Here is a 27425-nt window from a genome sequence, read left to right as displayed (position 1 = left end):
TTTCACCTGCTTTGGTTATTTGATTTGTGATAGGTTCCACTGAGGATTCTACTGAGGCAAGAGTGATTAGCTGGTTATCAAATGTGGCAAGTTTTATGTGTATATATAAATATATATTTTTTCTTTTTCCAGTTTGCATTATCAAATTTCCAATTGGAATTCGATGCAGTCTGCATGGAATATCCATTGCTACAATGATAACGACAGGATAGTGATCACTGTTTAACAGGTCATTACGCACCCTTCAGTCTAGGAGAAGTGGTTGTTGTTGAAGGGTATTACAACACAAAGTCACATAAGGCCAAGATGCGCCTTATCCGGGGTTTCTTTATGTAACTCATATTTTGTTATATGCTTGTCAAAAAAGGAGATTTGTTGTATAAAAGAAAATAGTTCCAATAGATCCATAGATGCGTTGAAAGGTAGGTGCATTCTGGTTATAACTCTGGAAGCAAAGTGATCTGAAATCTCTGAACGGAGGACATATCAGTAGGCATAAACTACACAGAGGATTTTCACAGACAAACTATAGGTGATAGTGGGTATGATGTGTATGGACACTTCGCAATCTAGCAAGTATTACTTATTCCCAGCGATTTCGTCTTTACTGGAGTTCCATATTTGTGAATTAAGTTTCACTTCATGTAATTTACTGCGGTTTTGGTTTCTCCACGCCGGACCCATTTATCTTCATTTTCTATTCTAATATTCTTCTACTTTACTCTACTCTTCTTCTAATAACTGGTTAACAGTCAGCGTAAGAGCTACCATTATTGTACTTTAGTTGTTATGCTGACTCAGCTGATATATCGGTTTTGCCATCCCGCTAATCAAGGAATATCAAGAAAGCTTTTTTAGGGAGATGTTAGGAAGCGATGGTAATTCTGAAAGCCATTTGCAGGAACAACACAAATCTGTTTCCAACATTCTCAAATTGAATCCTCTTGAATATAAAGGTGTTGGAAACAGACAGGAGAAAAATAGCTGACTTGAAGACTCTCTGTGAAGGGGCTATTGTATAGTTGGTACTGGTTAGTCCATGTCGGCTGGAAGGTAACTTCTGTTTCAAACACAGATGCCATACAGATGTAAAGGGCAGCTGCACTCTTCTCTCACAGAAAAACAAAACTGCTAAACATGTAAACTTAAATTTTGAAAAGTAAACGGAAATTTCATTTTATTTATCAAAAACACGCTGTCTGCGAGACTTCGAGAAAGCTTAGGCGAGATTCAGCAAGCAATATAGCTTCAGAGAGAGGAATAGGGGGGGGGGGGGAAGAATTTACGAACTATTTTAGTATTAAAAACAGGATAGCGAATTTCTTTTGCTGTTTATTAAAAATTTCCCAGAATTGGGTCTATGATACACGTATAGTGAAGTCTAAGAGTGATTTGATTAATCGATGCCGATTAACAAGCAGGCAGAGAATTCTATGCATATCAGAATGGGCACATAGCCACAAATATTCGATATAGAAATGAGTAACCAGTTTCTATTGTAAATGCCTGCTCCTGTATGGCTTTTCCATTATATTACTGGAAAATTTTGTTTTGAACAACATATCTTTATTGCAATCAATGACTGGTTACATGGATGCCTAATGCAATGCCTATAACAGCGACAATGCTAGGGGTTTAACATAAAAATTAATCAATACAAGAAAAATTACATAAAACAAATTATTAACACGGAAAATGTAAAAAAAACTTTGTTTTCTTTGACCAGCGGTGTCACATTACGGTTCTTATACTACTGTATTTTTGTATTCACTGTGATAAACTGATTCAGTTTGAAATATATGCATTGTCATAATCCCCAATCACAGAGCGAAGCACTGAGGAGAATTTTTCGACAAAGAAAAGGAGCGATCTGCCATTATTTGCTTTGTTTTCAAGAAGCCACTTATTGGAAAGTGATGTTCCTGGAGAGCGGAGAAGAAAATCGTTCATGCTATTTCATTTGATCCTTTTCTATTTATATATATATATATAACGCCTGGGATATATATTACACCAGCTTTAAGATTAGAATTTTCCGTTAAGAGATCATCAATGCTAGTGTTCTTATCAGTAAAGGTTTGGTGGCCATAAGGTGTTATAGTTCCCAAGGGACTCTCTAAGCTGTCTACTCTAATCATCTTTTCTGGCGACTAGACTACTATCAAAGACAATAAGTCGAACTCTGAGAGGCCATGACTTTCAAGTATTTAAGAGTGTAATAAGTCAAGCTATGAAAAGAACTTCACGCACAGACTGTTAGCAAAGATTATGGGATTTTTTTTCCTGATCGGTTTTAGATTTTGCTCTTGACCTAGTTCCAGCTCCCTATTGCATGAATGACTCAGATTTAAAGAGTAAAGTTGAAATTACGCCTCTTGACAGTTTTCCATTTGGCACCGGGCCAACGATGAAACCAACAGATGGGTGTCTGGGTAGTAGACCTGAGCGTTTATATTAAAGAAAGTAAGAGCGGCAGAAAAATACTCTGCACCCTTCCAAGTCGTGCAATAAATAATGAACAATAGCGTCCATTCCTGAGAAAAGTAAGAATGCCATTGATACAGTATGCAATAAAGAAAAGAAATATTTCCGACTGAATGTGCAATTCCACAGATTGAATAATCGGCAATGGCACTAGAGTGTGCTAACGATAAACGCACGTGTTGGTGCACCTAGAATCCATGGCTATGAACTCAAAGCCACTGTTCTTTGGAGGAGCTTTATTTTAACACAACTTTGCACTTTGCAACATACCACACCGAAACTTATTTGACATAATTCATTCCTTCGGATAGCCTAATCGCTCAGGTCCACAATGTGCCAAAAAAAAAAAAAGCCTTTTCGAATCATTACTACCAATACGAAATTAGAGGATTGCTAACATACAATATCAAGTCTACATGTAGCATATTTTAATTGAATGGAAATTTTTAAACTGACTACCTCTGTACGCATATTAATCATGTTAAAGGTCTGTTCAAAGAGCAATTTCTTCTTATGCAATCAGTTGATGGAATTACTAGAATTATTAAACATTATCAGCTATTAGTGCTCCGCCGTAAATTCAAACGAAGAGAAAACAAAAACTAGATTACACTGTACTTTCTGTCTCTTTGCATTGTCTATATGGGTTCAAAGAATTGAGCTATAAAAAAAAATGAATTTCATATGAAAGCTGAATACGGTGTAGGTCCAACTGAAAACTTTAAATTTGACCTCAAAAATGTAATATTTAACTTAAACTGAGTCATCCATCTCTTTCATATGAATACAAAAAATGATAAAAATCTATCAATTTTGGAAAAAGTGAGACTAACACGCTTAGAAATGTCTTCAACAAGAAAGTCGTAAATTAGTCATAAAACAATAGTCATAAATTTATTTGAGAACAGACAGCTGTCTTGGGAGATGCATTTTGTTTTAGCTACTGCGCTAATAAAATTAATAAATAAAGTCAACCATTCTTTTCAATTTTTTAATAATTTACTTGTCTTAGCTGTTTAGATTTTGAAGGGTTAGTTCGTCTTTTTTGGGGATGAAAAGCTTTAAAAATCGCAAGCTATTTAGTCTGAGGTGCGACCAAACGTTACTTAAAACTGAAGAACTCTTCATATATAGAAGAAACTAATACACTTCTACACACACACACACACACATCTTCAAGAATTTCATTTGAACTATAAAACTTCATTTGTCTTTAGCCTTCTGTTAATCATAATTAGTTCTTTAAATAAACACTGTAAATAAATCAAATTTCGTTTTAAGGTATCCAGGAACCATTAACTAAAATGAAAAATGTCATTTATTTTTACTGTAAAATAATGAATAAATAAATTTTATTCATGTGAATTCCCATGTAAAATTTGCATTTTAACAGATGACATTATTTTAAGATAATTCCGCTTAGTTAGAATGCAGTAGAATTCTTCCTACTTTAAAGTAATCGTAAAGCCATCAATTACTGAACGGTATTAACAAATTAGCATTAAACTATTACCAAATATTATCATTATAACATTAAGAATCTTGTCGCCTTTGTTAAGACTTAATTTTTAATGATTTTTATGATTACAGATTTCCAAAATGTATTGAAAACAACAACTTCAAAACCTTAAAAAAATAAACTTCGCACCTCACAAGTAACTTCGTCAAATAACTAGAAATTACAATGCTAACTTACCCCAGGTTGAGGACAGGTCTCCAAAGTTCCAGCGATGTAGTCCATGTTCCTGGTGATCATACTGCCATTGTAACAGAGATGGATATTTTCATTAAATCCCCTGTCGATTTCTGGAAGAGGATACATGCACAGTCCTGATTGTCCATCCGGCCGATTGCTGTGACCCTGACTGGTTGTAAATACTCCAACAAGCACAGGAGTGCCAGTCTCAATATGTAATTCGGAAGCGAGATCAGAAGCCGCTCTGACCAGATGAGCATCCTGGAGGATATTGTAGTCTGTCCCGTCAGCACCCACACACTGCAGAGTCACTTCTGTATAAGTGTTGTAGCCTGGATCGGACACGCATATGCGTGACATGCGTGTTAAAAATCCCCATTCTTCCAGAGCTCGCAAGTGAGACCTGCGTTGCACCATCGCAAGATAGACGAAATCCCCGAAGTGAAAGCCGTACACGTAATGAACTAGGAAGTAGTCCCGCACGTGAGAACTAATGTCAACACGAGCGATGGAAGAAAATGACCTGTCCACCACTTCAAATAATCTCGGAGGGTCGAGAATGCGACTGCACACAGATGGGACCATGTCCCGATAAGGTCCTCTTCTACTGTTCGTAGTGGCTACGTAGAGCACCCGTGGAGGAGAACCTGCATATCGTGCAGGTCCGACAAAGGCAACCGTTGATGAGAAATCGTCGTTCGCTGCTACGGGCACGGGAACTAGCTCTTCAGCTTGGGATACGTTCCGTAAATTATGCCTCCGGCAGGCACCTTGATAGACACTACCGCAGGCCAAGAGCATTTGGGTCTCCGTGTCGATTACTAGCAACTTGTTGACGTTCGCTGTCGACGTTGTGGGGTAGCCTTGGCAGTCCGAAGTGAAACACTGCACGCTATCGTCAACGGGTCCAGTTTGGATCATCGCCTCTAGTTCCAGGTCAGAGTTTAATTGATATAGCCGGTTAGTGGAAGCGGCAAACAGCCGACCACTAAATGAGTCTACAACCACATGAGTGAAGGCGGTGTCATTGGTCGTGCCATAGAAAGTGACTGTGTCTGCAGCACACACGACGAGCACGGAGGCAAGGCACCACAATACAATGGCGGGTCTCGTCCGTCTGTGGTTCGCCCCAAATGTGATTAAACGGTAGTCGATCGCCATACCGCAAACACAACACACAGGTATCACTTCTCCACTCTTGTTCCGGATCATCCCGGACCGAACATAGATTAGATGAGATGGGCCGCCATGATCATCTGAAAGAAAAGGAAGAAATAAATAGAAAATGTTGAAATATTCCACATAAATTTCTTGTGTTTAGATATTTACGAATTTAAATTTATCCCTACAAAAATAAAAAACATAGATAAAACAAAATAACATCAGCAAGTTCTCCTTCACTACTCGTACTTTTTATGGTTTGTTTCCAACTTTGCCCATATACTGCAACACGTCATGTAATGCCGTTGTTCTAATGAAAGAAGAACACACATTAAAACAACGCTTAGATCACGAAACCATTACTTACTCTTCAAAGTACTTTCATCAAGAACTATTACTAAACAAAAACAAGTGCAAATGAAAAAAAAAAGTTTTAAAGCGTTTCTAAAAATGTTAGAAATTTCCTTTTGATAGCTGCTTGATTTATTTATCCTTTACTTTAGTTGGAAGCTTTCGTCCCATATGAACACAGATTATTACACGTGACTCGCATCCTCCCAACTAGTTACTAATGGCAACAGATTCGCTCGAAAACGTTGAGTAAAAACGTAGCGCGGTTACGTTGCAGCGGTGGAGTCGAATCTTCATTTTATTTCATTACCGTCCAAGAGTTACTTTTCTCAGACGTAATCGAGATAAGATTTACGTGTTATTTCAATCACTTATACTGATGTTGCAAAATATCAAATCTTGTTTTAGTACACGGACTTCGCAGATTTTATTAAAATTTACAAAAAAAAAAAAGCTTTCTTTTAGTGCCACTGTATCCAAAGAAAGTTCACTGGGTTCTGGAGCAGTAATTACCGTCTTGGGAGACACGTAAATTATGAAATACTTATCCCCTTTTAGTGCTAATTTTGTCTCTTCTTTCTTTTTTTTTTTTTTCTTTTTTGCATGTGTATCAACAGGGAATTAACTACTCTTTTTCGGAGGCAGAGGCAAATTACTACAATAATTAAAACACGTCGAAGAACAAGAGTGCATTTTTGAAGGAAAAAAATAATTACTTTTTTTTTCTTTGCAGTGTTGCATTTTCCCACACAGCTAAAAGTAAAAAAAAAAAAAAAAGAGAAAAAAAAAATAGTGAAAAATTAACGAATTTGTGATCCGAGAACAAATCTCTAAATTACAAACACTCCCGTTTTCTTATGCAGTCCTTTCCTTTGTTTTCTTATATAACCTGATAACCATGAAGCAGGAATTTAATGGATATCTGGTGTACCACAGGCTCTGCAAACAGTTCACCAACCGTTTTCTGGATTCTGTCTCTCTCTTAGCGGTCCTGAAAGCTGATATCGTTTGAGAAAACAATTCCGACAATCATTCAAACTAAGAAAACTCAAGGTCGTATTTCCTGCACCCGAAGGATAGCTTAGACCTCATTTCAAAGAGACCAACTAATTAAAAAGGTAATTACTAAAATTAATTGCACAGATTCGTTTAAAATTACTTTTCAACAAAATAACAAACTTAAAACAGCCCTGCTTTTTTCTACAGGAATTTCAACCAGAGAAAAAAAAAACTGTTTAGATTTCTACAATGACCAATCTTATACCACGTGAATATTAAGATAGCTTAAGATAAGTATCTTAATATTCACGTGGTATGAGTGGTCATTATAGAAACCAATTCCACAGAAAACCACTACGTAACATCTTTCTCCAACTACTGTATATTAAAACTGTTTAAATTACAATACTCGGGAACCAGAGGTGAGCTGAGAATTATGAAACCAAAATAAGCTTGTATCAGACAAATATCATTAAATTATAACATTAAAAAAAACTTTCACAGATAAGTCGCTCATTTCGATTATATTCTTTATGTCCATGCTCAACATCGCAGGATTTCAACTGTATCTTTTCAGAGAGAAGTTAAAAATAAAACACCACAGGATGGCACGCAGGTACATGCTGTTGCTCCCATTTAACAAAATACAAGTACAGCTAGGCCTCGCATAACGCAAGTTCGATTAACGCTATATTCAGTTAACGCTATTTGAAAAATAATACCACTTTTCACTTTACACGATGTAAATTTCCAGTTAACGCGATCTTTTTTTTTTTTTTTTATGCGATAGTTGAAAAAGATTTGAATCGCGCTTTAAGCTTAGCGCGAGTCGTACGGTCAATAAACAAACGTTTGCCTGCTGCCCGCCTCGGTGTGTGTTCCATCAACCATCGGAAGAAGACGTGTTTGTCTCCTGCTAATATAGTCAATGCAGACTTGCATTTAAAAATTCAAATTTTTAAATGAGCCAGATGAAAATGTTACCGCGAAGGAGGTAACGGTAAAAGAATTAGATGAAATCTTTCGTTTCGCAGAGAACTTCAAACAAAAGGTTTGAGGTTCTCTGCAATATTTATTTCGCCAGGACCTAGAGAAGATTGTTGTCGGCTATCGGAAATTGATTGATGAAAAGAGAAAGTCAACACTGTTCAAATATTTCCGCAACAGCAATTTCTTCATTGTGTATTTTATGTCAGAGGTTCCCAAAGTTTCTCGGTTCACGGCGCCTTTAATGTCTCAGTAATTTTTTCAAGGCGCACCCAGACCAAAAGATATACCTAACGATTTCGTTTAGTAGTTAGGTCCAAACAACTTAATAAGAAATGCTGAAACTGTGAACTACCTCGAGCTAGTAGTTCGCGCGGTGTCCGACAGATGTCGAGTATCGCTGTGTTTCGCTCGAAAATTTAAAATATTCCGCAGCGCACAGTTTAAGAACCGCTGTTTTATGCAATAAACATTTAATTCCATAATTATTTTCGTTATCTTTTACATTATATACAGTTAAAAAGTTATTTAAAAAGATATTTTTAAAATTCTTTATGGACATTCCAGAAGGTCAAGGACCAATTATATTTTTTTCCTATTGGTTATTATATTCGATTAACGCGTTTCCGCTTTGCGCGATGCGCTCGCGGGACGAAGTAAGGGCCACTTAAGGGTTTCGGGGGATTCTCCAATTACAAATCTGCCAAAAATTTGACGTATTGATTTCACCCGCTATCATTTTTTAATGGTGACGAGTAAGCGGAGGGTGAAGATCCGTTTTGAGACTTTTCTGTAGTTTAGAAGTTTGGTCATTTCTGAAGTATGTGTGAGGGGTGGAAGTTTGTGCTTGAGAGCACCCACCGAAGAAGCCAGTACTCATCAGATGAGATGGTTTTTAGAGTGGTTTTTTGCTGCCGACGCCCATATTTCAGATCCGTAGGTAATGACTGGCTGAAGAAACCGGTAAATATATTGAAGGGTGAACTGAGACTCTGTGACACGAAGGAGATGTTGTTTGGCAAGCCATCTGGATCGGCAGACCTTGTTGTGAATATCTGCGACATGGTGTTTAAAGCTGAGCTTAGGGTCAAAGATGACCCCCCCCCGAGATCTCTGTGCTCTGGAGGGATGGGGGTTCCAAGGATTTTCAGGTTTAGTTGAGTTGGGTGTGATTTGAGTGAGAACACCATTTGTGCAGAATTATTTGGATTAATCTGAAGAAAGAACTGTGCTAAGTACGCAAAAGAGTTTTTAGACTGTTGATGGTGTCGGAAGCAGTCTCAGGTTGGTCGGTCCCAAGGATCTGATAGAGGAGCTTCAAATCATCTGCATAGCTGATAAAATCCGTTTCCTGGCACAGGAATGGGTGGATAGCAGCAGTAAAGAGGAACCCAGAAAGAACTCCGCCCTGGGGAACGCCTACACTGACTTTTCTAGTGAAGGATTTTTTTATTCGCCGTCAGGTGAAGAACCCTGGTTGTAAGGAGCGACTTTAAGAATTCAAGGATATTTCTTTTAATCTGGCATCCCTCCTCATAGCTGAAGGAGGGGCTGGACGTCAATGCAGTCGAAGGCAGACTGGATATCTAGATACACAATTGCCATCTCCTTCCTGTCTTATAGAGCCTCCAGAATGGTGTTAGTGGTTACCAGCAGGTTGGTGATGGCAGACCTGCGTTTCAGCATAATTGAATTACATGGGAGAACCTGGTTGGTTAAGATGGGAAGGCACTTCTCTATAACTTTGAGGATGCATGACGCTTTCATAATTGGCCTGAACTGTGATACTGAGGTAGCTCCATGTGTTTTTGGAATTGCCCGAACTATATATATTGGGTACACACGCTTTAATTTTTTTACCATAAAATGATGGAAATAACTGAAGCTGTGTCGGCAATTACTACGCAACAAACGATTCAAAAATATACCAAGGGATTCATTGTCGTAACTAAACTTTCGTTCCATGGATGCTTAAAGGTGTCAAATTTTATGCCCCCATTTCCTATTGAGAAATGTGTGGATTTAAAAATAAAGCTATTTTAAATTGTTCCCTCTGATTTGATATAGAAAAGCTTATAGGCCCGTATGAGGTTTACAAAGCTTCTTTATACATTACCCGATTGATTTACTTCATCTCTAACGCAAAATGAAGTGGATCTTTAGAAATACATTATCTGATATCAGAAGTACATTATTGTCAAAGAGAATGAAGTTTCACGCAAAATCCACAGTAATATGAGCTAGTATAAATTGAAGAGGGAGGAAATGAAGAAATGAGAGAAAGGGGATAGAATGGGAGACTACAATAGATAATTTCATTAGGAAGCAATTATCCAACAGGATAATCAAATAGTATTGTTTCTTTTTTTGACAGACCAAATGGATTACGACAATCAAACATCGGATAAACAGCCAATTAGAGGAGATTCGATGGAATGGAGGAAGTGTTAAAAAAAAAAAAAAAAAAAAAAAAAAAATGTGCCTTGTATGCACGAAAGATATTTTATGTGAAAACAGCCTTGGCTTAAAAGAGGTTAGCGAAATCCATTTGTACAATAGTATGAGGTCACAAGCATACTTTCTACTACTGCAGGAATTATGTTTCCATTATTAGGTGGCGCTATAGATGTTTTTACTTAAAAAATAAATAAAAGTAAGCATACGTACCTTAACAATGCAATTAACTGCCCGATTTTTAAAATATGATCTCGTTTTTAAGAACGTTAGCATATATGCATAATGTGTATATATGCTAACGTTGCCTATATGCTAATGCTGTAGGCAATAATGCGCCTATTGTCTTCACCACGCCTGCCAGCATGTAACAACAACTCTCAGGACGGATTTTCATGAAATTTATATTTGGACCTTTTAGAAAGATTTGCTGAGCATTCTTTAAAATTTGTTGAGCATTCATTAAAATTGGCATAATGAAAATGCTACAATTATTACTTCTTTGTCCGTCCGTCTGCATGTAATAACTCTTCCCAGTGGATGGATTTTAACGAAATTTTATATTTCGCTCTGTAAGAAAGATTTGTTGGTCCTTCCGGTTTCATTAAAACCACACCAGTAGAATTCTGGTGCGATCTTAATTATTTATTTTATTTTCTTTTTTGGAATATTATTCACATGGGCTGTCCATATACTCTAGTTGAAGCACTGGATATTATGCTTCCTGACATGCGCAGAAAAGAAATTCTGTTCGCGCATATATAGTTCTTTTTGCTGTAAAATACAACAAAACGCACTATTTTTGATGTAAATTGTGAGTTACTAGCGTTTGTTAACCTGAAATAAAATGCTCTGTGCACATTACCTACTTTTTTTTTTTTTGCAATGAACTTTTATTTTGTAACAGGTGCAAGTCCCAGCAATTGATTTTTGTTGAACAACAATTATTCGCATTTTGATCGATGGATTTTAGCTACAGTTGAAATCCACTGCCGTAGTGGATTCTTTTAAGGAGCAGAACATGCCCGCCCGCAGCCCACCTTATGATGGTGGCGCGGCTGCCCCACTAACCCCCTTTCCTCAAGAGTAAAGTCCGCAGCGAAAACACTGCGAAGTTTAGTCTACACGCGACCCTAGCCCTATCAAATTTTCGTGTACCACTCGTCGCGACGGGCGGTTTGTCTGTTGTGAGAGGAAAACCGGAGTCAATCCCGGTGAAAAACCTCACGACCACGGTTTGAGACCGCCAAACTCAATGCTGAATGGAAAAGCCGTGAGAAAATTCCCAATAAGGGCAGCAGATGGAATCGGACCTCGACGAGCTATTCAGCAAGCCAGCAACGTTGCCACAAGGCTACCGTGGCCCCGTATGCTATCGCTTTAATTTCAGTATTAGACTTTACATTTCTCACCAGTCACGTGGGTAGTGTCACATGATTGCTAAACTTGCGTTACATTCCATTGCTAGGTGCCGTTATAGATTCTTTCATATCAAAAATGTATTATCTCAGAGATACTATTTAGTCGCAGAACAGATAGCAGTTAACAAAATGGCAAAAAAAAAAAAAACTACTACTGAATTGAAAAATATATCCATTAAACGAAAATCAATTAACGCATTACACTGCCAAAGTTAACATATTTTGTGGATATACACTGAGTGGACAGAAATCATGATATACCTACCTAATAACGGGTAGGCCCACCTTCCGCCCAGATAAGGGCAGTCACACGACGAAGCATTAAGTCCACTAGTTCACGAAAGCGTTCCACAGATATTTCCATCCATGCTTCCTGCACCACTGTCCATAATTTCGTCGCATTCCTGGGTGAAGGATCCAAAGTTCGAACGGACCTTTCCACAGCATCCCAAAGATGCTCCACAGGGTTCATGTCCGATGAACGGGGAGGCCATTCCATGGTGGTAAAATCTGCGGAATGCTCTTCGAACCATGACCTAGTCACTAAAGCTCTGTGGGGGAGGCGCATTGTCCTGCTGGAAGGGTCGTGCACCCACAGAGTGCACGATGGCCATGAAGGGATGCAGATAGTCTACAAGGATGGACACGTAACCTGAACCATTCAGAGATGCGTCTAGACGTACCAAAGGTCCCAACGTGTGCCAGTTGAACACTTTGGGACCTCTGATCATTACCGACCGCCAACCTGCCTAAAAGTACGTTGACATGACAGGTGTATAGTTTCGTGCGGTTTCAGCTAGATATGCACCCTGCGGTCAGCTGGAAATAACTGGGAAACGGGAGTCATCGGACCAGGAGACCCGTCTCCAATCAATCAAGGTTCAGTGCCGATGTTCTTTCGCCCATTTGAGGGTAGAGTCCTGTGTCGTGGTGTTAGCAATGGGACTCTGGTGGGTCGGCTGCTCCCATAACCTTTTGCGGCTAATGATCGTCTGATGGTCTTGGTGGAGACATTTCTGGCACCTCCCTCATTGAAGTCGGCGGTGATTTGTGCCATTGTCGCTCTCCGGTTGGCTGAAATAATGCGAAACAGACGTCGACGGCCACGTTTATCCACCATCTTTCTCAGCTCACAGCGCTGTACATGAGATGTTATTCCGGAAATGGCGTATTCCCGATATACTCTTGATACTATCGAACGGGGTAGTGCAATTTATGTACCACCTCCGCGATAGAGTGACCCAAGCGTCGGGCATCCTCTTTCAAAGTCGGTTAACTCGCGACGTTTATCCATTCTGACATCGAATTACCATCTACGTGAATGCAGTGTACCTATACATGCCAAGCGGTGGATTCGTCCACCAGCGAGAGGGGTGACAGCATCGCGTTGCCAAGGAACCAGGTATCACATGAATTCTGTCGTTTCAGTGTACTGTAATGAGATGAACAAGTTTGGTTTACATAACTTACTACTCATAGACCGAAGTTCTTCCCCTTAATAATTCCGGTTAATCAATGACCCTTTCCTCTCAAACTAGTCCAAAAAGAATCATCAACCAGGCAGCATTCATTATCCATTGACGATTCAACTTCCAACTCATTCATTTCCCCCCCTATTTGTGTTTACCAGAACAATTTTCTTCTCTATGTATTTTTATCCGTAGTATGTACTGTAGTACTATAGGTTTTAACAACCTTTCGTATTTGGGGAAATATATATATATATAATTTTTATATTGTAGTGTATTTTAATTTACTTTTCCTTATCGTGTGATATATGAACTAATTGTTGTTATTACGAATGAACAAGCTAATGCTTCTTTGTTAGAGTGTCACCATCCTTTGTCTAATTAATGGACCTTAAAAGTATAATGAAAAGAAGCGAATGTAAAGAAGGAAAAGATGTCTTCTTAGGTTAATTCATTAATGAATTGGGTATGTTCAACGGAACGGGTCACTGTTAATTATCGATGTCAGCTCATTAAAACTGGAAGTTACTGACAGGAAAGAGTCGATTAGAGTACAGATCGCGAAGAGTCTTTTCAAAGGTTTGCGAATTGTTCAACGAGGTTCCAAGAAATAACATAAGACATCGGTATAATTTTGAGATGAATCCGTAGATGCTAATATACTATCCGGATAAGTATCAAGGATTGTCTAGCCGATCTTTTGATTGTTTACTTTATCTTCAAAGTCTGCCGATGGTATATTCATTTTTGTTCCTTATCTTAATTAACATTTCACACTTTTTACCTCGTGTTTGTTCAAACTTTCTCTTCTCTAAAACGATATAAGAATCCCCTGGAAGATGGCCCGGATGATAACTTTTAAAAAAAAACAAAGTTTACAAGAACCATTTTTATATTTAATCAAAGGAGTAAACAATAACTTTTTGTGCGTCAGTTTTACTTTTACCATGCTACAAAGAAAAAAAAAAAAAGAGAGAGAAAAGGCTAAGGAAATGGCGTTTAAGTGGGGCACTGATGTTAGCAGCTCGATTAATTAAAGTGGTACATGTAACACGGCGATTGAAAAAATACTTCAGAAGTTAAGAGAACGCTGCTTCTTGCTCCCCATTATAACCCCCCCGTCCTTTGCTTAACGCTTCCGTCCACTGTCAGCATATTTGAAATTCGTTAATAAGCCTTCTTTATAAAAGCATTCTGGTTAGCGAAACTTTTTTTTTTTTTTTTTTTGCATTTTTATTAATTAATTCTCACAAAATGCTATCGTCACCGATTCTCAAACAGCCAAGCAATAGCCATCCATAGTCCACGAATGTCCAATCCATTATCTTATTTGTTGCTGGTAAAGTAATAAACAGAATTTACAGCTAATTACACGTTCTTTTTCTTACATTATCTATAGGACTTCAATTAGACGACAATCCATTTTCTTTTCCTCCCCTCCCCTTTCTGTTTTTTTTTATCAGAGTATTTTCGATGTATTAGCGACGATTTTTCTAAGTAGCCGTTTTAAGAAGCTTATCTGCGAATTTAATTGTGAATAAGGAAAGACCGCATTACTCACAATACTAAAAAGAAAAAAAAAAAAAGCCTCATCTAAGCAGCAATTTTTTTAATTAAATTCATGGTGCTAGTTAATCTTTCAAGAAAAATTTAATATCATAAGGAAATATGACGAGCAGATCTACAATACTAGGTTTTGTAAATCTTGACTGCACATGTACTGTTTTCGCTTCTAATACAGAATTGTTAAAATGAAACTTAAAAACAGCTAGGAGGAAAGGAGTTGGGTTTGCAAACACACGCTATATCAACGCATACATATGGGGGCAGCCCCATGAGATGCACAAGAAGTCCAAATTATGCTGGCCATAACGATTTCATTTTTCTTTGATTGCCAAGGACTCAGATTTTCTGCCGTGACATCAAGGAAAATGTATTTGCAGCAAAAATAAATAAAAAAGACAAAGGTCCAGGCAAGTGGAATGCTGGTTCACTGCATGCCTTCCCTACACACTGAAAGTGATAAATGCTTAAATGGACAGATTTCATTGGCCAGTGCTCAAATTTCCTCCCTACATTTCAGATCTTTCGCTGCGTAATTACCACATCTTTGGTCCCTTAAAAAATCTAAATGGTAAGAAGTTCACATGGACGATGAAGGTTGGGTTAAAGAGTGGACGGGAACTTGAATTCTATGCCAGCGTGCGCGAATTTGTTTGTGCAACGCTGGGACCGTAAAATCTACAGAGATGTCCTATATACTGAGGTCCGTTGATTTGCTTTGCAAATATTCAGCATAATAAGCCTTTGAAATACAGTGATACTCAATAGCGGAGTTGGAAGTGTACAACGTCCTCCACCATCAAAGAATTGCAGTGTTTTAAATAAATTTAACTACAGTATACTCGTACCTACCTGTAAGCTACATACACGATTATTTTTTTATTTTTTTTTTTATGAAAACCCCAAACACGAAAGGTATCAAAACCTATAGTACTTAGTACCGTGCATGGGTTGAAGGAGAAGTATGGGGGGAGGGGGATGCCGGAAAACTTTGCTCTAGAGACTAAACATGGGTTTCACCACTTCAAGCCTCCAATAAGCAAAGTATTTCACCGGTTGATGAAAGTCATCTACCACCTGTTAAAAACAAATCTGTACACAATACGATGTTTCTGATTTTTAAAATTTTATGTTTTAAAAAATTGGAAATTTAATTATTTAAACAAAATCAATTTACGTTCAATTAGGGGAGCCTAGTTTTTTTTTTTTTTTTTTTTTTGTTTAAATAAAAAAGAACCGGCCCTAGAAACTTACGAATTGGTGTTTGTATTTTTTATTCCTTAACTAGTGGGATGATGAGGTCCGTTGATTTGCTTTGCAAATATTCAGCATAATTTGTTTTTTATACATAAAATCGGTTGTTTCTGATGTTGGATTTTAGGCGTATTAGCAATTTAGATCTGCTTAATATATATTTTATGCCTGTAAAGTGTGTATTCACGACTGGTTTGTATGTTGTGCGGGAGGAAAAACCGGGAATAACTTATTAATTAGCCTGAACAAACCCCAATTGAAGAGATCTTCAGAAATTCTAGTCACCGAAGGGAATTGAACCCAGATCGCTTCAAACCACAAGTGGCGAAACCACTCTACTGTCGCGGAGGACTAGGGTAGGGTTTATGAGTTCAACTCGGTTTAATGAGCGTTGCATTTATTCTTTTGGGTAAAAAAATCATTTAAATGTGATCACTGGTATTAATTGGTTTTTGAAATTAAAGTTTTAATATTGCGGCTTAAAGGAAAAACTGTTTTCTAATGAAAAATGGTTCTTTTTTTTTGCCATGGTATCGAAAATGGCATGTTAGCGTATAACAGGTAAGGGGGGGGGGGGTTTCCAAGTAATAATCTTCTTGATGATTTCAGAGAGAGTACCACCTGAAACACTCCAGTGATCGGAATCGTATGTATCCATCCCTCGAAACAAACTTCTTCCAAAAAAAACCCCAATAAATAAATAAAATTTAAATCTAGTACGCCAAAATGTCTGCCTTCTGCACATGCGTATTTTCTTTCTGCGTAGCGTTTCACGGACAAAATCAAAGAATGAGTAATTCTACAGCCGGAGACAGGTCCGGAAAACCGCCACAGCGGTGTACTCATACGGAACAAACCATCGACACAGTTGCCAAGTGAATGCTCACAAACCAAAAGCAATTTCCTCTGCCGGATTTTTTTCCCTCCTCCCTTCTTCTGCTGAAACAAAACAACTCCATCACTAAATGTCTCCACCGCCTACCCAACTTGCATTAAACAATGGAGAAATAACTAACCGATAATCGTTTTCCCGTGCGCCAGCGGATTACCTACATGCAGTGCCTACAAAAATAGCATTTGCTGCTCTTGTAGTTTTTGTTGCCTTGATAGTTTCAGTTCATGCTAGGAATGACAGTATTGATCTCGAAAGGAAAATGAAAAAGAAAAAAAGAAAAAAAAATAGGGCAGGGAAATCATTCGTTCTCTCTCTCTCTCTGCTATTCATTCCCCTTACTTTCCTATTATATCGATGTCATTCACTGCCGAGTGAAAGAGAGAGAGACGTCAAAATCGCATTCCGCACGACACTATGCAAAAGTGAACGCACGGCATGCAGACACACCCGCTCGTCCCTTCCCGCGTGACAAGAGGGTGGTACTAAGCGACACGTCTGTAGACAACTTGGGAAAGTCGTCGACCATGGTGGGATTTCTCACTCCGTAGCTCCATTATCCCTCTCTCACCTGCCTTTATTTCCCGCCAGTTGGCACGCGACAAGTTCTGCTCACGTGAGGCAACTTCCATTTTTCCCTTCGTCGTATATCTACCGCACGTGACGACTAGGTGCTTGCGTGCCGCGTGGAGTGAATGTTACTAACCCCCGGGAACTCACAGATGGCAGTCCAATGATACTGCTGTCTCATTTTGGGTGGACAGTTTCAGTAAAGGTTCCGGTATCGGTGTCAGAAATCAAAGGTCTTAGGAGGGTGCAAATGTCAGTGTTTTTATGCTTTTTTGACATCTGTACCTTCGACACTACAGAAGGGTGTTTTTTTTTAAGCTCTCTCTCTCTCTCTCTCTCTCTCCTTATTTTTATGGTAATCTCAAACACAAAAGACTGTTGGAATCTATGATACTTTAGTGGTGTGTGTGTGTGTGTGTGTGTGTATGTATATGTGTTTGAGATTTATGGTGTGCAATTGACAGATTTCTACATAAAATTTGTGATAATATAAAATCCGCAATAGTTTATACAAAACGAACTAAATGATTTGGTGAAATATTTTAGCCTTCCAAAATCTTCTGCAGATATCCTGATATTTGAACTACAAAGTGTCCTGTTCAGGAATATCATTGTCTTGGACAGACACCGTGGGAAAGAGTTCCGAGCATGTTTCATACGGAAATGGGAGCACAGCAGCAGCAAGTTAGCACTGGCCAAGGCGGGACAGCCATGTACTGAGATCAGAAACTACTGAATGCAGCAGTCTAGTGGAGTCAATGAGCATCCTATTACTTCCACTTCATATCGAATTACGGTTAATGAAGCAATCTGCAAAAGCTTTGAGACATGGCTGGTAATTGTTTCAAATATCATCGCAATCAATTCTTTAGTTTACCTAATGCAAAATTCAGAGAAAATATTTTTCGGGAACGATATTTCAACACTAAGATATAAAGAAAAACTGAAAATGGATGGCAGGGAAGATGGAACGTAACCAAGATAGCACATTACTGCAATTCTTTCCACATTATTAATATTGTTCGTGTTTATAAAATTATTTCAGGGTGTCATGTCTATAGCGCTTCGAGCTGCAGAAATATGAGACGTCAATTTCCAGGGAGTTGTACATTCCGAACGTATTCGCCGGAAACACTGATCTAAGGTATTGCACGTTTTGCAGGGAAGTGTTGAACTACACCGGGTTCGTTCTGAGGTTCGAGGGGTTTGTCGTCACTTCCCAGATGCCAGGCGAGTCCATTTGGCGGCATAGTTGTGCCAAGGCGTGCAGATTCCTCTCTTTGATGATAGTTCCCCAAGGTTTCATGCCAAGCATGAAACCCTGGGGAACTATCATCTCTAGGAGCACGCTCCTAGAGATGCTAAAAGGGTAGCCCATCGCCCTTTTTAGCCATCTCAGGAGCCAATATCCAACCCCAAAAAATCTCTTTACCTGACCAGAGTACCGAAGCCTACAGCGGTATAGTGTCAAATTCCTTTTGGGCGTATTCCAAAAGGAACCCTTGAGGCCTAAGACGAATTAACTCTTGCGGATTGCCGCAAGCGTTTTTAGCTTGGTCATCTTGAGGTGGTCTTTGAAAGTAAGCCCGTCATCCCACTTCAACCCAAAATCCCAAATGTGGGAGTGAACCTTTTTAAATGCGGTCCAATTTATTGGGAGCATAATTTCATTAATAGTCCTTTTTGTGAAGGTCATCTGAGCTGCTTTCTGAGGATTCAGTTTAAGCCCCAGACGTCCTAGATAATCCTGGAGTTCAAACAGTACTATCTCATTTTCATAGGCGACTGCCTCAACTTTTTCTAGATCGTCAGATGTGACCAGCATCTTGAGATCAGCGTATAAAAAGAAGTTTGGGTGCTTCGCAAGGAAAGGCTCTAGTGCTGCGGCAAAAAACCATGATGAAAGAACTTCACCTTGCGGGATGCCGACAGAGGTCGTGGTGGTCCTCTCCAATCTATGATTATATTTAATAAAAATTTGCTTGTTGATGAGAAGTTGGAGGATAGCAAGGTTACCTTCGATTCTGAAATAATGCTTCAAAATTTTAACTAGCTATGTTGTGCTGAGTAGTCGAAAGCTGCTTGTATGTCTAGGAATAATATTTCAAGATGTTTCTTAAAGTTTGGGGCTTTTTGGATTGCCCAGCTGGTCATTAATAGATTAGACAGCGTAGACCTCCTAGGAATAACAATATGCCCATTGAAGCAGTGATAGAGAAGATGGACAGTATAGTTTTTTTTTTTTAAACGATACTGTCCATCACTTTTAGTAGTCCACAGGAAATAGAGATTGCTCTGTAGCCTTTGGGGTCTTTCGGTTTGTTAGTTTTTGGCACTGGTAATGCATGATAGACAGTCCAAATTGTCGGTGTAATACCAGTCTCGGAATCAGGCAATGTAACAAGTCAATCACATAGATACTGCATATTTTGAGAATAAAGAGTGAAAATCCGTCGGGACCAACTGTACATTTATTGGAAAGGCTGTTTATTGCTTTCATAATCATTTCCCTTAAGATCTTAACATGCGCAAGCCCGGTTCTAGTCTTATCTGTGAGCGCCGCTACAGGAATGAGCGGATGTTGTTCCTGGTCAGGGTGGAAGGTTGACTGTGCCCACAGTTTTATTGTCTTCATCCATTTCCACCTGACAACCACGTGTGGAAACGATGGGCTTGGAATGCCTAAGCCTTCTCTGGATATACTTACGATGTGCCTTCTTCCGAACGCGCAGGAAATTCGCTCTTTATTTGTTGTAAACTATGTGATCTAGCATGGAGCCAGACTTTTTTCAGGTTCTGTAGGATTCTTGCTTTAGGTTAAAAGCCTGTTTCGTTTCAGAGTTGAACCACTGGTTGGTATTTGAGGAGATTTTAATTGTCTTCGCACCAATGAGAGCAATATGTCTCAATTCATTATAAATGGCATTAATTGCTTCTTCCACTAGTTGGAAGCAAAGATTATTCCAATTAAATGCTTTAAGTTCAGTAAGGATAACATTTGGCGTGACCAGATCGGTTGAAAACGTAGTTACTGTACGCACCAGGTCAGTTGATTTCGTCCCAGCGACTGAGGTTGCAGGTGCACGTGCAATTTCAAACACTATCGGAAGGTGGTCCGACACGAATTTGGAGTTCTAGGGAATAGTTTGTATTTGTTCAAAATTGTGGTAGACGCTGTCCAGGACTTGATTTCCTCTGGTCGGTGGTGTATTCAGCGGGGTAAGTCCCCAGGTCCGCATGCTATCTTTGTCTTACCTTGAATAATTGTACCTTGGTAGAGGCAGGTTAAAATCCTTTAAAATGGTTGTTTGGATATCGGGACGAAGATGAGCAGATATCCATGACATAAGGTCCTCTCTGATTGATGGGGTATGTCCTGGTGGAAGATACACATAGGAGATTTGGATCCTTAATGGTGGTATCTCTGTCATGTCCGAATAAGCCGCTTTTACGCATATAGTTATCTCAAAAAGATAATATCTCAAACAGCCACTGCTTTTGATATTAAGATAAACTCATCTCCAATTCTGCTTAGTTTACGTATTAAATAAAATGAAGTGGGGGAAAAAAAAGTGAAATATCCTAGACTGAAATCCATTCCTCATTGAAAGGAATGGAATTCATTCCTTTACAAAAAGATAACCCTAATGTAATTAATACAACAATCTCTTCTCAAGGGCCCGTCAGATTATGAACCAAAGCAAAAAAAACTTTGAGGATCCCCCGCACAGGATAACGAAATCATCACCCTTTGACCAGGTTTCAAGTTTGTTATCTGCCACTCCCCTTGGATTAATTATACGGTATTTAAGATTTAGATTACTTTAGAACAAACTAACACGAACTGTCTCCACTCCCCCATCCCCCTGTATAAAAAATAGCTATAAAGGGGGAAAAAATTTCCTTTATAGCTATTTTTCTGGCATTAATAAAGCTACTGGAATTTTTACTTTTTTGTTTATAGGGGCTTTCACTTATACATTAGTGTTCAAAAAAAAAGTGCATCACCTAGGAATTTCACATTTCTAACCTTTTTCGCGATGGTATGTTACATTAATGACTAGCATCACAAATAGAAATATAAACAAAAGATTATTTATTAATAGTTAATGCAAAGCTAAGTAATATTTGACAGGTGCTCTCAAAATATTCCAAAATGAGCATTTGCAACCTTTATACAACAGTTTTGGTAAACATCACAATTACGGCTGAAATGTTATCAGAAGCTCTCAAGTTGCTTCAGTTTATCATTTTAAATGGAAAAACAAAATGAAAAAGTTCACCAAGTGCAAACTAATATTTAGTTGAATTGGCCTTGATAACAGCCAGCAGCACACCGTCGAGGTATTGACAAGATCAATTTCTGAAGATAATCAACTGATAGTTCGTGGTTCCAAACACGAATTATGGTTTCCTGAAGTTTACGAAGTGTCTTTGGTTTCTTTCCGGCAACTGCTTGTTTGTTTGTTATTTGGTTTTTAGGAGCATTAGCAACTAAGGCCATATTGCTCCGGGAATATGCGGTGGTCATTCCCTGACTATTCCGCCGTATTTGGTGGTCACGGGCTCGAACCCCGGTCTAATCAAGAAGGGTGTACTACGCAATGCTGCTCCTGCCCACCTGGCTACAGAGGCGCCGTCTCTCTGGCAACTGCAGATTCCAACACGATGCCAACAGTTCTCTATAGGATTCAGGTCCGGGCAGTTTCCTGGCCAGCTAAGAGCTGTAATGGACCATTCTTCCAACCATTTTTTCACCTGTAACAAATGTAAACACATTACTATTGAACCTCTAATGCAGAAACGTAGCTAAAGTAACTACAGAAGTGACAAGGAGCAGAGTTGTCCTGAAAGATGCAGTTACTTGGCAGGTTGAAATGGTCTCTAATGATTGGCAGCTTTCCAATATAGCCATGTATCCACTGGCATTTACGGAACATTCTATAAGCTGCAGGTGACCTACTCCGCGATACGAAATGCACCCCCATATCATTTGGCTGGTAGGGAATTTCACTGTAAATACCATAGTCTGGATAGTATTCTTAACCACGTCTATGGCGAATCGTTTGTCTCCCATCAGAGCCATACAGGTTGAATTTCTTCTCATCCGAGAAAATAACTGACTTCCACTGTTCGGGGGTCCATTTGACATGCTCCTTACACCAAATTAATCAGGTCTTTTTCATTTTTTGTGGAGGAGGGGCTCCTTAGGACGACTGGTTACAAGTTCATTTTGGAAGAGGACTTCTGACTGTTACTGCACTTGCTACCACTCCTGTATGTTCTTCCCATTCTCTTTTCAGCTCAGACGAAGAAGCTTTACGGTTTTTAAGGAATAAGCGCTTCAAAACGCGGTCCTGTTTTGGCGTAGAGACTCGTTTGCGTCCAGTTCCTTTTTTCCTATCAGCAGAACCAGTATTCTTGAGTTTGGAAAAAATATCTAATTACTGTCAACTGATTACAAGACACTCTATAAGCAATATGACGGAAAGAACATCCTTCCTCACGTAAAGCAACAATAGCATGCTTTGTTCGTGGCGTCAAATGCATGTAACTCGCCATCCTGATGATACAAGCAAGGAATGACCGCAACTCTTGCAGAGCGTGTTTATATAGCTGAAAGTAACAGCTGGTGCAATATTGCGTCTTCACCTATGTGTGTCAATCTTATCTGATGCAATCTGTAAGAAATATTGTCATATACTTACGTTATTCGGACGACAATTACAATTTTAAGGGGTGATGCACTTTTTTTGAACACCAGTGTATGTACATGGCATATTGTCTTCACTACATTAGTCCGTCCGCATATAATGACTTAGTTCTAGTGGTCGGATTTTCATGAAAATTCGATTAAATAAAAATTCAGCAATTATTCTATCATACACACACCACAAAGCAAAAAATATAGTTCGTAAATTTCTGTAGATCGTATCTGCAAATGGAAAGAGAAACGTGGTGAAGGCGAATCTGTCAAGATATGTTTTGCAACACGTTGATTTCTTGGGAAAGTGCCAGAATGGAGTTATCGGTATCATTTGGGTAACCACTTCAGTCAGTGAATAATCAAATTCATGCCGTCTTAACTGAAATCGAAAGCAGAGCTGGTCTTTGCACAATTCACATTCTGCCTCAATACACAAGAAAATGTTTCAGAATGTATTCCTGAAATAAAAACTTTATCGTAAAGCGCCGAACATTTTACATGAGATCAGGTGTGCATAATATATGACGTTCCATGCCAGTTCTACATCGGACTCGCGATTGTCTCCTCCCAGTACAAAGCCTTGGTGAACGACGGGAACGCTGTTCCTCGTATACAACTTCCACTTCTTCCGGGATGGAAGGCAGTCAACTCGGAGTTTTCCTTCTGGTAATAACTTTGCACCATACGTTTTGCTTCGCTGAGTGATGGTGACTTGCATGTTCATCTTTTTATTATTTGTAATGTAAACCTGAGTGACATTTACCGACTCGGAAAAAACTGAGAACGAATGAAGTTTTTGTATTTTATCACAAATAAAATCAATAACGATGTATTCTGTTTTAGCTTTCTTTTTCTAATGTACTATAATTTCATCATATTTACGGTGCAAGATTTTCAATTAAAAGCAACAAAATTAATTACTGTTATTATATCCATACTACTATAAGATTACTTTTAATTATATTAGTATCAGAGGACACTTTTAGTTTAAAATAAAAAATCAAAAGCATAACAGCCAATAGTATTGGGATCCACAGCTTTGCTGATCGTGAGGGTAACTTTTAAATATGTTTCAACCAAACTGATGAACCTCAACACTGCCTTATAAAACATGTACACAGAGAAAGATGGAGACTACTAATTTTTATCCTAAGAGTGAATTACAGAGAACAAAAAAAAAAAAAAAGCCACACCTTAAATTTTGGTAGGTAGCTGCCGATACATGCCTGAGCAGCTATCATTGAATATGCATTTGCATACTAGAAATCTGCTTATCATAAATTTCGAAACTTAGCTTTTTCAAGATTAGAATATACTCTTTTCAAATTGCATGACTTCTAAGCCAATTGGAATGGGGGAACCCCCAATTTCCTGGTCCTACACCACTTGGCCACTTTATTAGGGTTCTGGAAATTTGGATAATATGCAACAATCTATGTATATAGAAGAGGTCAACGAAGCGCAATGTGACCAGACAGATACCAAGGACAGTTTATCGGCAATGGAGGACGGATAGGTTTTCACAGACTTTCAAAGAAGTAAGATGGTTGGTGCGCATTTAATAGGTGATACTGAAGACAGGACGACTGCACTTCTCGAGTGATCAAAGAATAGTCGTTCCAGGCTTTACGAATGGAAAAATGGTGTCTGGAAATCATTCGTGAGTAAACACAGCTGCACCGAAAATGTAAGTGGTCGGGGAGAAATATCCAATCTGGAGCGGATTATAAATGGTAGCCTCGCCAAATAATTTAACAATTAACCTCCCCTATTAAGCAGGAACATCACAAGAAATCAGTACCTACACCATGCAACGAACACTGCAAAGGATACACTACTCGAGTAGGAGACCTTCACGGAAGCCAATGGTTCAAGACAAGTGCTGCGTTGGTGTCACGAACATAGAGGATGTATACAGAAAGCTAGAGGTAATAAATCTAGTCCAATGAGTCCCGATTTACGGTTTTCATGGTAGAATCCAAATATGAAATAAACTGCAAGTTGCACTGGAACTATCCTGTTGTATGCAGACAGTACATGGGAGAGGTATAATGGATTTTCACGGCATACCTTGGTCCCCGGAGACCACCGTAAAGACCAAAGCATATCTGAACATCGTTGAGGATTACTCGGATATGATTCATGTTTATCTCCATGCAGCAGTACTTCAAGATGACAATGCAGTAATTTATCTCGAAAAACGTGTGAAAAGGTGATTTAAGGAGGACTTCACACACATCTGGCCTGGCCAGTCCAATTTTCAGATTTAAATCCTACTGAATATCCAGGGAACGAATTGGAAAGGCGTGTCAGTCGGCACAATTCTCTGTCCAATTTACTTCATGAGATAAGGAAAATTTATTTGTTATGTCAATATGCCTCGTGACACTTTTCAACACCTTGTTGCCTCTAAGATAACTTTGAGCTCGAGCAGTGATCCGGTCCAATACGCTATTAACCTATGTTCCTAATAAAGTGGCCAGGTAGTTTTACATTAGCTAACTATGCCAAGTACAAAGCATCGCAATGTTTCTGTCTACTGGCATACCGAGGGCTTAGTGTTAGACAGCGTTAACTACAAAACTGCATTTTTGTTTTGAGACAAAAGGTATATTTAACTTTATACAAATACCAAAAGCATATCGTAGAAATGTATTTCTCGAGTAGTTTACAAGTTAGCTTGGACTATAAGCACATTTCCGGTAAACCAAGAAAATGTCAAATGACTTTTTCTTGGTTAATTACAAAAACGTTCACTACAAAATGATTTTGTAGTTAACGTTGTTTTCCACTAAACGCTCGATATATGCTTAGCATTTTGTCTTATTTTAACATATCTTTACATGAAATTTAAATAGCCAATAGTATGATGTACAAGTAGTAGCAAACCAGTAGAGTCGTTTAAGTGCCCTCGCACACTTTGTAGGATCGCCGTCCTTCCCACACCGGGTGGAAAAGACCCGAGTTCGAATCTCGTCGATGACGGGAGGAATTTTTATGCGCCATTTTCACAACATGACTGAGTTAGTCGGTCTCAGCCGAAGTAGCACGGTTTTTTCCTCCAACAAAAACAGAAAATCGACCTCAGAACACACAATTAACAGACAATATACAGGGAGCAACATGGCCTTAGGTGCCGATGCTCCTAAAATCCAACAACAACAACAATTGTTTAAGATGGGGAAGAATAAGTTAGGCTTGGGGATCTATGCATTAGAGGGAGATTAGTTACAGTTTTTCAACAAATTGGCCTGAAACATTATCAACTTTTTTAAAGCAAACGGAGATCATGAAAGGTCTCGCCCCAAAACAGCATGGCGCTAGAGACACTGTCATTCAGATAAGAAAATATTACCCATAAAAAATTAATAAAAAATTATTGGCAATCTGAAACATCAGCTCTACATAAAGAAAATTCTGTGTTGTTGGGGGACAACTCTCACTAGAAATTATAACATCCTATCCCTACTTTCGGGTACTGAAAATACCTCGAACTTGGTACTGAACGATGGCAAGAACGTTGGAGCAACTGCATAGGAGCAGTAATGAAAAAAAAAAAAAAAAAATTCCGATGGTAAATGATAATGGTAAACAGTGGGCAACTTGGTTTAATCCCAACCTCCATACAACTTAACTTTTGATTCGACATGGTTCCTTTTTTGCAAAGTTAAGGAAATTTGGAATCACTGAGCATACTCTATGTACTTGTGGATTCCTGGAAGACTGGAACCATCTTTTCTATGAATGTATCGAGTATTGTGACTTGAGGGGACAACTGATCGAAGAAGCTCCTAATCTCCACTCCTTTATCCCTGGATGTGAACAACTGTTAATTAGTAACAAAAGGTTTTTACGCACTTCGAAATTTTGCAGTACAATTATTCAGAAGAAGGAGGAGGAGGAGCCAGATACTGAATGACAACTAAAAAGCTTGAACAGGTCATGACGTGCTAATAAGGAACCTCACTATATATCCTCCAGATGCGTCTTCCAACAGGTGATTCAGACCAGTTGTTGAGGAGACCGCTGACGCTTTTCGGCCAGGCTTGTATCAAAGAAACTGGAGCTCTAGTGGAGGGTTAGACCACCACGATGAGCCCGCTGGATTGAATTATGGTTACTTCGTCGATGGATGACCTGTGATGCTATCGTGGTTCCAGGGACTGTACGTGGAGACTAATTGAGGTTTACTAATTCCCCTTTACTGTTAACTGCTGTACTGTTGGGACTGTTCAGGTTTGACGAAAAGTTGACTTTTTCATTGTGACCACAATTCCTGGTTTAGGCACCTACTTCCTGGATTAGACTTTTCCAAATTTTGAATCTTCATAGTGGACCTACATGTGGCAATTGGATCCTTGGAGATCATCACAACCTTATGTTGAGACTTTATAGTGTCAAATACCTTTATGGTATT

General features: G+C 38.8%; 1 protein-coding gene across 1 annotated transcript in view; it reads right to left on the bottom strand.

Annotated features, from left to right (window-relative positions):
• LOC150076249 (plexin-B-like) overlaps positions 1-27425 on the bottom strand; it is a 705969-nt gene that overhangs the window by 532565 nt on the left and 145979 nt on the right. The window contains exon 3 of the mRNA XM_090387297.1: positions 4181-5436. Coding sequence (XP_090243423.1) covers positions 4181-5392 — 1212 coding nt within the window. The 5' untranslated portion in view covers positions 5393-5436. The remainder of the gene's footprint in view (positions 1-4180; positions 5437-27425) is intronic.

This window comes from Mastigoproctus giganteus, chromosome 13 (genome assembly GCF_048544385.1).
Source record: "Mastigoproctus giganteus isolate SK-2022 chromosome 13, ASM4854438v1, whole genome shotgun sequence".
NCBI lineage: Eukaryota > Metazoa > Arthropoda > Arachnida > Uropygi > Thelyphonidae > Mastigoproctus > Mastigoproctus giganteus.
Note: the sequence above shows the minus strand (reverse complement) of the source record. Positions and strands in the feature narration are given on the sequence as shown.